This window comes from Sceloporus occidentalis, unplaced genomic scaffold, assembly GCF_023333645.1.
Source record: "Sceloporus occidentalis isolate IW3139 unplaced genomic scaffold, rSceOcc1.0.p SCAF_240, whole genome shotgun sequence".
NCBI classification, from domain to species: domain Eukaryota; kingdom Metazoa; phylum Chordata; class Lepidosauria; order Squamata; family Phrynosomatidae; genus Sceloporus; species Sceloporus occidentalis.
The window spans coordinates 736887-750388 of NW_028317220.1; the positions used below are offsets into that span (position 1 = coordinate 736887).

At 39.2% G+C, this 13502-nt stretch overlaps 1 protein-coding gene across 1 annotated transcript; it reads right to left on the bottom strand.

Moving 5' to 3' along the window:
• Window positions 1-363: 363 nt before the first annotated feature.
• On the bottom strand, window positions 364-9318 carry LOC149276416 (matrix metalloproteinase-9-like). The gene is made up of 13 exons (XM_089503675.1): window positions 9178-9318; window positions 8198-8430; window positions 7696-7844; window positions 6544-6672; window positions 5279-5452; window positions 4533-4706; window positions 4181-4354; window positions 3150-3305; window positions 2387-2600; window positions 2094-2233; window positions 1564-1714; window positions 1183-1286; window positions 364-473 (listed from the first exon to the last, which is right to left on the bottom strand). Exons 1-13 carry the CDS (start codon window positions 9316-9318, stop codon window positions 364-366), a joined length of 2049 nt encoding a protein of 682 aa, XP_089359801.1.
• Between the last annotated feature and the right edge of the window lie 4184 nt (window positions 9319-13502).

Sequence of the window (13502 nt, forward strand, 5' to 3'; positions counted from 1 at the left end):
AAGAAATAATATTTATTAGAAAAGAAAACAATATATTATAGAAATCTCTGCAAATGTCATACACTGTAGTCATTTTTCATGATCACAGCATCTCACCCTCACTCATATTCTCTCTTATAGCCTGCACCAGGCAGACTTATTGCTTGCATACACATATGTACCGTACCAAGTGTGGGCATGGTATGTTTACAGTGCACATCCATATATATTTTTACCTAAACTCAGAAAAAAGACACACTAGGTGCGGGTGACAAAATTTGGGATTCACAGAGCCCCACTACTTCACAACATTAGGATTACTGTCCTACAACCACTACCGCCCAATGGCCATCTTCACCACCATCCATTCTTCCTGACCTTCCTCTATTGCTCTGGGCAGTGCAGAAGGTCATATTTCACATATCCTACTTTTTCCACTTGTTTGCGCCATGTCATACGCCAAAAGAAGCGATCTTGGCAGAAATAGTATTTACCTGAAGAAAGCAAAATATGTGTCATTATATAAAGCACATAAACAGTGGACATTCTCATATGATTTTTTACTCTTAGATTCCACATGAGTATAGCTAGTGTAAAACTGCAAAATTATGGCTGCTATTTTCTTTGCTTGTTTTGTAGCAAATGCTTCCTTTAACTGTAACTTTCCATTAAATTCTCTTACTAAACAGGTTACTCAGCCACTTTGATTGCCACCTGGAATAAAGCAACCATTTCTATAAAAGAATCCTTTGTGGTCAAGAATTGCATGCTGGCAATATTCAACTTTTAGGTGTTGACCATGAGTCTTTATTTAAAACCAAGGGTTAAATTGCCAAATAGGTAGACACAAGTATGTTCAGAATATCCAATCTTTATGTCTAATCCCTGTCAAATATCATGGAACCTGTAGACCCACAATACTTGGAAAACTGCTTGTTGGCTACCTGTATAAAACAGCTTGAATTTCAGTACAGTCCAAAGAGAAATATGGAAATAAATGCAGTGCAATTTCTTTCAGGTAACATAATATGTAGGCAAGGTTGAATTTGAGGACTAAATCACAGGGGAACCTTTGGTTATGTATATAACAATGTTAATGCCAACTCAGTAATGGTAGAAAGAGATGGAGGCATTTCTTGACACAGGGCTCAAGTGGTTATATCGCAGGCACTAATCAGTGATTGCACTTATTTAAAGGAGTACCTTGATATAAGAAAACATCATGGGAGTCAGTAGGCACTCCAGAAAAGTCTTCATCAGTGTGTCTTGGGTACCCCTTGTCCACAGTTTGTGTTTTTACATCTAGCCTGTAAACATTCAGAAAAACATGACACTAAATTCCATATTCAAATTCAACATTAAATACCTTAGAAATATATACCATTTTCATTAGTATTTATCAATTGGTGCCCTAGTAATGCATAAACTAAAAAAACAACCTTGGTAGCTATTCTTTTTTTCTGTCCTGGAAAAAGGTTAAATACTTATCAGCAGCCCATGCAAGCTATCAATATATATGCCTAAACCTTCATCTGCTCTCTGGGCACCACTTTTCCCCAACACAGATTACCCTCACCTACTTACCTCCAGAATTTCTCTCCATTAAACAGCAGCACCTTCCCATTATTCCTTGGAATAGCGCCTATAATGCCCTCCACATCTTTCCCCACACCCAGCTTCTCAATGCTGCGTGGGCCCAAAACACTGCTACCAGTGTACTGCCAGAATTTGCGCCCTGTAAGGAGAGAAAAACACTGTAAATATAGCAAAATCAAACAAGCAAAATATACATTGGCTCTGGTAGGGGCATTAATGAAATTAGGTGTCATCAGTTTAATGGGTGTAAGAGATTACCACTAACATTTGTTTGTTTTGTTTTTTATTGATGCCATAATTTGCATTTCCTTCTGTTGCTGTTGATAGTAATAAATGTTACCACTTCAAGATCTATTGAGATCAACTTGAAAAGTGTTTCCATGTGCTCTGTACTGCACTGTCTGGACCCAAATTGTTTAGAGGCTGTGATTTAGTCAAGGCGTTCTGTTGCTGTTACATGAATACATGCATTTATTGAAATAACAGGTATTTTTTATTTTAGAAGGCAATATACCTACCAGCAAAAAAGAAGATTTTCTTGCTTGTGGGATCTTGAAATGCACTGTCAATATTTGGGGGCAGAGCGGACCATGTATCAGTGATACGAAGTGGAGTCTTGGGAGGTCTCTTGTCCTTGGCAGACATTTTCCAGTACAATCTGAGAAAGAAATCCACACAACTTGTTACATGCAAGCATGAATAACACTCTGAGTTCAAACTTCTAAGATTTTTTACAGAAAGAGTTGTTTGTTATAGATTATTGCTCCTCTTTTCCTTCTCCCCTATATAACATAATTGTTTTTAATCTTACCCATCCTTGAAGAAGTGAAGTTCACCCTGAAGTTCTGCAATGGCATCAAACACTTTAACTTTACAAGCATCTTGTGTTGGATCCAATGGAGTTGTAGTAGTGGTAGGAGTAGTAGTACTAGATGTGGTAGTTTTAGTGGTAGTGGTGGGTAGGGTTGTTGAAGATGGCTTTCTAGTAGACACTGGAGCTGTTGGATGTGGGCCAGGATTAGGACCTGTTGATCAAGATAAACAGTTTATTTTAACCTACACCCACTTTACTGATCGAACAAATAAATTGTAATGCTATGCTTAGGGGCAAACAGACTGATATCATTTGCTCTGTGAAATCCAGTGGTATTAACTGCATTGGCCACACACCCATTATGATTGGTACATTTTCTTAATGACAGAGAGAAGCACTCTCTAGAGTTGTCTAGAGTAAATGAATATTGTAATCGTATGACAGTGCCAAAACAGTTTTGAGAAAATGACCATATATCCCAAAAGAAGGCCATTTAAATGTTAAATAAGGTGATGGCTTCCCTTTCCCAAAAATGGTCATATTGTCATTTTAACCCCAATCCCATGATCCTCTGCCAATTGGCTGTGAAAATAAAGGATGAAAATAACTTGTATTGCATTTTTCTGTTCAGATAAACAACAAACCTATTGACTGTCCTTCTACTACAAATACCTAAACAAAACCCATTAAATATAGATATATTAAATAAACTTTAAAGAGCATAGAGTAAGCAGCTTCCAAACTGCAATTTCCTGCATACCATATAAATATTGGATTCCCTCCACGTCATCTGGGTGAAGCTGGAAGTCGCTAACATAGCGGTACATAGGATACATTAAAGCATCTTGGACATCACTATGCTCCAAGCCCAGAGCATGACCGAACTCATGGGCTGCCACAAGGAAAAGACTGTAACCTGTGAAGAGCAATCAATATCACAGACTGATATTTCGACATATGGAGTATTGCAGCACATAATTAACAACAAAGATGCAGCTGCATTTTAAGAAGCTGAACACTCTAATAAAATATTACGAGAATGTTATTTCTGTGAACTTTTCAGAAGTTACAAAGTTTGTGGTGCTTTCTGTAGGCCAACATCTACAGATGAAGAGTCACATAAATGTTCAAGGCTCCTTCTAGTAACATAGTAACATAGTTCATAAGGTTGAAAAAAGACCAAAGTCCATCAAGTTCAACCTATATACATATTGTGTCCCTACTGTGTTGATCCAGAGGAAGGCAAAAAACCCTTATGAAGCAGATGCCAATTGCCCCATACCAGGGGGAAAATTCCTTCCCGACTCCAAATATGGCAATCAGAATAAATCCCTGGATCAACGTTCTGTCCCTATTAATCTAATATCCATAACTTGTAATATAGAGATGTATGTTCTGTGGTCTTGAAGCACTTGTGACCAGGGCAGGACTGGGGATGAAAAGTGGCCCTGACACTTTAAGGCCAGTGACATCAAAATTATGTATGTGTGTCTGCTAACAGAGTATATATATATATATATATATATATACATGCATATATATATGCATGCATGAAAACCCACTATACACTATCACAAAATTCATAAGACTGTATCTTCTCTGGAACCAATAGGCCAACATCAACTAAAATTTCCAGAGGCATTGTAGATTTTTTTTGCCAGACTTTAATACACCCTTAAAGTAAGGCTGGTTGAGATGCATGTATATGTGTTCATTCATTAACAGGTTTCATTTTTACTATTTTACAGACAAACATTTTGGAATGTAAGGATTAGCTAAAATGATACAAACCTTGGTCAGGACAGAAGCCCCATTTCCTGTCTTGGTCATAGCTAGAGGTAGTTGCGCACCACAACTTTCTGTCATTTCGTCCATCGCTTGTGCATGCATGATACGTCCTCTCAAGGAATGTGAATGGGAACACACAAGGGTCTCCCTGGGAGTTCCCACCAATCACAGCAGTATCTGCAAAGAACAAATGTTAATGAAATGCTACCTGTCCTGACAGGCTGTACTCGTTATTCTACGGACACGTCTTAATTATTTTGATATCAATAGAGGTCATAGTAATTACTACTTAAATTACTTTTCAAATTTAACGTCAAGAGATACCTGTCACAAGGTAGTCTGTGTTAAGACTTACCTCTGTTGGGGCAGAAACCATATTTGCCATCTGTATCGTAATTAGCAGTGGTACCACACCAGCGATATCCGTCTGAACGTCCTTCCTTGGTACAACTGTTATATGTCTCCCCATCAAAGACGAAAGGGAAGACACAAGGTGCTCCATCGCTGTTTCCTGCATATGTAAAGAGCACTGAAGAGAAAAGGGTACTTGTAAGTATATCTATGAGATCATTTTCATTGTGTGAATGAATGTTTTAATGTGCAAATAAATTATATCCAAAAACTATAACTGTTTAAAAAAAAAAAACGGCACAATATTTTAAAAAATATATTTTAATCTGATACTAGTAATAAAAAACATGGTTAAATGATGATTTCAAACAGATTACAGATGTCATAAAAAGGCAGGTGAACTATTCTGTCTTTAATGATTTTTAGAAATATTTAGCCATATGTGGACTCCTAAATGTACTTGGGCCCTTTCATTGAGGTTGCGTTTGAATATTTTACTTCTATGCTGCATTTATTATTTAAGGTTAAACTTTATTGCAGTTGCCAAATTTTTATGTAGGAATATGGTTATAACCTCTTTAAGGTAAAAATAGTATCCAGATGGCAACACATTCTTATGTACATGTTGTGTAGCATTCTTGGCTAATGTGTTATCCAATAATTAGCTTTTTATTAACATTGCTAAGGTTATCTCGCTGTCACTAAGCAGGTGGTGTTATTGTGGAGGTATCCCTAATCCCAGATACTCACACTCGCTGGGGCAGAAGCCGTATTTGCGGTCATTATCATAGTTGGCGGTGGTACTGCACCATGGTAACCCATCTGAGCGTCCAGCGGTTGTGCAAGTGGAGTAAGACTGGCCTTCAAATATGAATGGAAAGTGGCAGAGAGCTCCTTCAGCATTTCCAAAGCTTGTCTTTACAACTAAGAACAAGGAAGAGGACAACATGATGAGACGTAGAGATTGTGCCTTTAGAACAAAATATGATGATTATATGATTGGGCGTATGTATACAAGCGTTTGTCGATCACCTGCTAGATATGTTGCTGGGATAGACATGCTTTTTAGTCAGTTACAATACCAGAAGCACCAAGGCCCCTGATCATGTCTTCAGGACAACCTTATGCCTAATCACACATATGTGAATTCCTTTAATGTGTTGAATGTCTGGTAGAGGGGGGTTTCACTTTTCCACCATGCTGTGAGAGAAGACATATTTTCACACAATACATTTTAGACTATGACCACTAGACCTCTCATTTCTCATCATTTGAATATGGGGTTGTATTCACTAAAGGGAGAGTAGTGTCAGCTTTGCTGACACTGCATAATGGATGATAAAATCAGTAAGATTTCTCCTCACCCATTAAAGTATGCATTATGCGGGGTCAGCTGAGCCATTGCAGCTGGACAAACATGTTGGTGTTGGACATTCGCAATGAATAGCAAAATTGGAGAGGTGAAAGCCTCCTTCCATGTGAATATAGCGCTCCAATATAGACACATAAGAGGGGCTTTGCCACTTTTTTTTTTTTGCAGCTGATGATTATGTCAACTGTCTGACCTTGAACAGCAGAATTTAAGAAAATCATTGTTAAAAAGAAATTTCGTACTGAAGAGCGGTTACAAAGAATATGGCGCTGGGGAGCTATTGTTACTTAGTGCTTCGTGAGAGAGGCAGATGACAGTTATGTATAGAAAGGGATTATCTCTGTTGCTTAACACGGTCACACTGAATTTAGAGCAGGGGAAGCCTGGTTGATTCCCAACTCCTTTTTGATGTTTTGTAAGTCTTAATTTTGCAGCGCCCCAGGGATGGAAAATTAGAACTTAAACTCTGCTGGCCAACAAAAACATGGAGAGGACTGAGAACACCCTAAATACATTAATGATAGCACTTAAAAGGAGCATATGTTTGTAAAAATCTGAGGATGCTTTGTAAATTCCAAATGAGATGATTTTATTCTTATTCTGCAATGCAATTGTTGTTAATTATTATGACTATTATTCTTACCCACGCCTGTGCCAAGTGTCCAAAATTCATCATCATCAAAATGAGCATCTCCCTGCACCCCATCGCCGGGTGGATATGCATGTGCCAAGAGCCCGTCTTTACCATCAAAAGGGTAAGGATCCCCATGATCTGTTTTAAAAAAGAATAAAGACACGTGAAATAAGGTAAATCCATTAAAACCCACATTTTGTTAGTGCTAATGCTGATATGTGCCACTCTTGTGAAACCACAAAGGGGTCAAAAGTGGCAGTGTTTAGCAAATTCACAGAGTTTGGCAACTCATAACTGCAGCTGAATTAACCTTCAAGTGATTTCAGACCTCTCCCTAATCTCAATGGACCAGTTGTGCCTGTGCACAAAAACAATCCGCTATACCCATATCCGCTATTACTCTGTAAAGTTTGCGGCTAAGGACATAAATGTATATCATATATATATATTATATATTATATACATATATATATATATATATATTATTCAACAAAATAAATATAAATGTGTTGTATGTTTTATTATTTTTATTAATGCTGTTGCATTTGAATTTACTATTTGTTTTAATGACTACATTAGCTGGTACAGATTTACAATCTCATTCGGTTTCAATGATTAATGTAAATCCTGCTAATTCACGAACAAAATGAAAACATACCATCTGCCCCTAGGTACCAGCACCCTGGCAATGTGCTCAATAAATATTTATAGGTACAGAATAAATAAGTGTTGCATTAATTATTCTGTATTTATACCAGCTGACTCAACACAGGCACGACAACGTTATATATTAATAGGTATATGTGCTTTACATTTACATATTATATATATATACATATATATATATATATATCATATACATTAATACATTAAATGTCTTTAGTTAAAGTAAATTATTCAGTAAAAAAAACAATGATAAATTCATTAGCAAAGTGCAATCATCATAGCGAGCGATATAATTTTTCTGGTGGTTGCTATTTACTCACAACCCTAATGCTGGTAATAATAAATGACGTTTAATTAATTTGTGGCAGCTGTGGTATTGCACTGCCTAGCATTCAAATAGATTTATTGTATTATTAAAAATGCAGAAACCGTTCAAATCTAACATCCTTCTGTGATGCCTGTGTATTTTTAGCAAAAAAGTATTGATCTACTCACTGTCGGATCCAAACAGGATATCAATATCGGGCACTTCGTTGTATATACGAGTGAATGTAAGCGGCGTGACTGCGCTCCAAACGCTAAAGGCGCGTGCAAAGGCATCGTCTATGACCTCAGGGTCCAGATCAGGGGAGTAGTTCAAGACGCTGAATGAGAAATGGAAGCATTTAACATACAAGTTAAGCAGAGTTTTTTTTAAGTTCATGGGACGTTGTCTAAGTTATAAAAGAATAGATACTGTAAAGCTAAATGAATTATCTTATGCCGCATTGCCTGGCTAGTATGATGTATCAGTAAATTGCTTACCATACAAATTGACACTTCACCAATAACGTTTGGGCCTGACTATAAGGACTGATTTGACACACAAATGGACACAAGATGCAATTTGTAACTGAAGTGTATGTATTGTTAGGTTTTGCTTTTATGTCGCAGAGCTTCAGGACTGACACCAATATATTGAAATGGGAGCATTGACACATAAATCAAGTATCCTCACCGGTATGTTATGTCATTGTGATCCCACTTTAGCTCTCCCTCAAATGTGTTGTATTTGCCTATGTCAGGCACACCGCAGCGAGGAGCCCGGATGGCATCCATGGTCTCTTGGTCCAGATCTCCTGTCTCCTTCAGTCCCAGCTTGTGCTGCATGTGGCTGAGAGCTTTGCGCAAGGAGACTTGGCTATCACCACCTTGCTCCAGGGCCAGGTATCCATACCTCTGGAGGTACTTCTGTAAGTGAAGTGATGATGTGTCACAATGGGTCATGAAAGATGGGTTAGAGAGAGGGAGCGCAAGCAGCCTTCAGGGTCTCTGGCTGTTCAAGGGATGGGCAGGCACATTTAACACGTAAAAATCACGCATGAAAAGATAGCGTGAGGGCATTGGAAAGCTCTGAGCATATCAGGCTTGCAGAAGTCATTAATAAAGAGATTTGCCAGGGGCTTATACTGCAGCTGGGAGAATTGGAGACACACGTTACAGAGTGTTGGGTAAGTCCACGCTCGATCACATAGGTCACAGATGAACATTAGATTGAGTTAGGTTACTCAGAGGAATGTATACCTGGAAACAGGCTGAGGCAAGTCACACAATTATGGTAAGAGAGAAAAATGACACAGTAGAAACATTCAAACAAATGAAAGCATTTTGCAATGTACAACAGGTAAGCATTTTTAAGAGATCTCGGTAGGAGAGGCAGAAGGCGTAAATATAGAAAAATAAATGAAAGAATTCCTTGGAAAAGCAGCGTTCTCCAGAAATTAACAACCCCGAAGCTTTTCCCTGTTGCGAAGCGCTCTGCTCCGGGATGGATACAGTTAAGGTTACATATGAGACGTAAGTAGAAGGCAAGCACTTGGGGCACGATGGGAAGCAGAGCAGAAAGTCACAGAGGGAGAATATTTTACAACTAACGGCAAACATAAAAAATGAATGTTGAGGGCAGTTGAGGTCAGAAGGAGTCTATGAATAGCTCACCTCAGCCAGCTGGAGGTCACTCATGTTGCTGCGGATTTCACCTGGAAATATAATGGAGAGTGGAGTCTTGTGGGGTGTGGGAGCAGAGTGACCCCTAAGACACAGGGTGCCCACTAGGACTAACACGAACAACATTCTCATGACAAGACCAAAACGTCTTTCTATGTCCCTCTATACTTCCTATCTACATCCTCTGGGTTTATCTCTACTATATATACACCTTGGTAGCTGATTCACACAAGCCTCAGACCACAGGATTGAAACACATGTTGGAGGGGGGCGGTAATGTGTCACACAATATGAGGGGAGGTGGAAGAGGGGAAGAATAAAAATAAAAACTACAGACATTGCATCACTGTTGTGTAAACAGTGTGAAGTCACATCCTGCCAGAAAATATACATACAAAATAAATATCCCGTTTGCAAACTCACCAATACTAAACTTAAACTTTACCATTGTTTACCCAAACTTGGGTTTTATGCATTTTCATAAAGGCTACTGCGCATGCACAATGCTGATTCATACTGGCAACTGATATTGTGCATGTTGATGGCCATAAAAACAAACTATTTTTTATTTTATTTTTTAAGGCGTAATCCCGATGTGGAAATCTCAAAATGCTCAAATAAGACAAAGGTATCTTCTAGGATACTGACTGGCGCCGGGCAGGCAGCGGGGTTAGGATACAGATCCCCCGCAGCGGTGCAGGGGACCTGTATCCTACTCTCCGATACGCTCAGACAGCCTCCCCTGCCAGCACTTTCCACAGCACGATGCGTTTTACCTCTGCCCCAAAGACTTACCAGAGCAGACTCCCGGGTGTCTTGCGGGGCCGGCGGGGGACATCTACGCAATACGCGTATACAACTTCCGGTGCCGGCACATCCACTGAGTGCCGGCACCGGAAGTTGTATACGCGTATTCTCGGGGGGGAGGAGGAGGACAGTGGCAGCATATCTCGGGGGGGGGGGGGAGGACAGTGGCAGCATATCTCGGGGGGGGAGGAGGAGGACAGTGGCAGCATATCTCGGGGGGGGGGCAGTGGCAGCATATCTCGGGGGGGAGGACAGTGGCAGCATATTTTTTTGGTGCTTTTTTAAAGAAAAAAACTTTTTCTTTAAAAAAGCACCAAACTTTTAGGGTGCGGCCTATATACGGGGGCGGCCTATATCCGAGCCAATACGGTATATACATTTATGTATATATATATATATATATATATATATATATATATATAACCTTCATAATAACTGTGGGACATATGGTTATTATGGTTAAAGTACAATCAGGGCCAGGCTTAGTGCCAGACAATTCAGGCAGCTGATTTGGGTGCCTATCCCAGAAAATTTCCCAATGTGTAAAAGTCAGCATGAAACATCCACAATGCCCAAGAGGTCTATGTGTGGAGGGGGGCTCTCTGGTTGTAACTTAGTATATCATAGCATTATTAAATTAGATCATTTTAGCTTGCATTAGGTGTACAATATATGTTGATGAGAAACAAAAATATTCACAACAATTCAAGGAGTCATGTGGCTCTTCACCCTGTTTTCTGTGCCATTCTGTGCTTTCAAAGCTCGCAGGCTAGAAAAGAGTCATCATAACTTCAAACAAGTGCCATCAATGTACACGTTTAAACCAGTCCTCACGTCACCACCTTACTTGGAATTCTAAAGGAGGAGCGGAGATATCTTCATTATCATTGAGCACTCCTGTCCCAGTCCCCTTGTGGGTGCTGGACCACAATGTCCTCATCCAGCTCAATGATCAGACAATGGTAACAGCATTAAAATATATTTTCCTAGGGGAATATATATTTATATATATTATATACTTGGCTCTGCCCTAGCTTGATTGCCTGTTTAGCAAACTAGCGTCCCTTTGTTCTAGGACGTTTCATTTGGGTTGCATGATGAAGCCTGGGCGATTGCCTGGGCATGCGTAGTAGGCCTGGGGATAGCGGAAACCTCTGAGCGTGAACAAGCTATGTATCTGAGTTAAACACTTATTTACATGAAAGAAGGACATCAGTGAAGCAAACTTTCTTTTTGTCAAAAGATCTTAATGAATGTCAAACATCAGTAGCATTGCTAGACTCAGCAACACACATCTATTTGTACCCTTATTCAGCAACACACAACCCCCACAGCCTTATTCAGCAATGCACAACCACATTCAGACTTACTCAGCAACACACAACCACACACTTTGTCTCACCAACATAAAGGAAGACTCCACACATCAGCACCATGGCCTTGTCCTTAAATTCCTTCCATATGGCCCTATTAATGACTCTGAACATTCTAAAAATGGATTAAACCACAAGAGGAAGAATCAAAACAATGCAGGTTTTTTCAAGAATACAGAACTATTTCCGTCTGTCTATGTGCGTCATACTAAATGTTTGAGTCTTTCTATCGTACCTTGCAAGTGTCCTCTTTTCTAGGAAAAGAAAAAATGTATTCAGCGATCCAGAACCCTAAATTTCCAGTGATGTGTTGATAAATAGCAGGCCATGAGTTTATACGTTAAAATACTAACCCCTGATTAAGGGGCTTTGTCCCACTATCCCATAATGCGGAGATTGGTCTGTGACTGTCACAACTGGGCAAGCAAAACTGTCAGGGATCTATGAAGTGTGCAGAACACGTATGTATGAAAATAAATAAGTCATTATTACTATAGTATTTTCTTTATTCCTATAATCTCCTACCCTCAGCTACAATGATAAGGTGCTGTAGCCCTCAAACGCTAGTGAACCAAGGGTAAAAAAGAATGTTCTTGCTGAAAAGTATTTTCACCTGTTTCTGTAGGACTAACTAGGGCTGAATAGTTCGGTCGGATTCTATGTTTGTATTTTGGAACTTAACACCTTCTGATGTATGTCTACCTTGCATTTTATTCTGCATTGTCACCTACATAGGATGATTGTGTAATTTATATGTATGTACAACCATATATTTTGGATTACTATTGAGACGGGGCTTTTAAAAACATATTTCTAATTTTTACTGTTACCATTTGGTTTGGCGTATATGTCGGAATAATATAAAAAGTTTTTTATAAGGTTCCACCTAAACGTAACTATAGCAAATCTACACAGAGAGAAAAATGTGAGCTTTGACTCCAAACACTGAAAACGTTTTTGTCTATATTAGTATAGATTCATCAGATTCGGTGTAGGCATAGCAATATATATGTGTAGGCATGTATCAACATGTTATGTATGTACCATCATGCGTGAGTAAGCACCATTTTAAGTATAGCCTACAGCATGTCAGTATCTACATGACTCAGAATATTTGTGTCTGTGTTTTAAAGGATAAACATATATAAAAAAAAATAAAAATAAAAAAATATGAAATATCTCTCATGATATTGACACGTGTGTGTTAGATTTTAATTTACACTTTTCTTAAATACAAGTCTGCAGAAACCTTGTTGGAGGTGATATCTACGGCCTTGTTGGCCCAGTAATCAGACAATTGTCTCAAAGCAGTTCTGGGAATAAACAGGCTGATAAAAGGGTCATTCTGGTTCACTGCACCTCATCTGTAAGGGCCCTAGATTTTTTTGGCAAAAATATCAAAGCCACCTACCACTTCCTGTCTATTCATGCAAGACTCTTGTTTGAATACCAGGGAACTTAGAGATGGTGTTATTGTGTGAGGAAATTTAAGGAATCATACGTTATTCCGTAATTGAGACTGTAATGATGTGTCTGTCCATGGTCTGGTTCAGATGATGTTCTGCTGTCAATTTCACCCCTTGAGTTGTAAAAAACGTCCGCACAGATTCCATGCTACTTTACCTAGATAGTAATATTGGTATGACGGATAGTTTCATATGGTTTGTCTACTGTATATGTCCTCAGAATCTTTTGTTTCTGATAGAAAAATATGTAAACATGCAGAGATTTTCTCTTTTTTTCAGTACCAAGAAATATGAATTAGATAGAAACACGAGTTAGGTTTCATTTGGCCCCTTGTCCTTCGTATGAGTAGGTGTATGAACCTGCTCTAACCAGGGTTTCTAGGCCTAGCCGTTTGTCTAGGTCTAGGCCTAGCCATTTTATTAGGGTAGCAGACTAACAAGCACATTGGTGGATACCTCCTGTCTTGGCACCATGAGTTATTGAGCCATGCTCAGTTGCAATGATTTAACGTGGTTATGTGGGAGCTGCAGCGGAGGTCTTACTGCAGGATCAGAGGTTCTCCTCAACCGGCCCATGGACCTCACTGCCCCCCCCAAAAAAGCGGGACAGTGTAGAAGCTACATGGGACAGTGCCGAAATTTGGAGTGTCCAGTGAATCAGCGACACTTT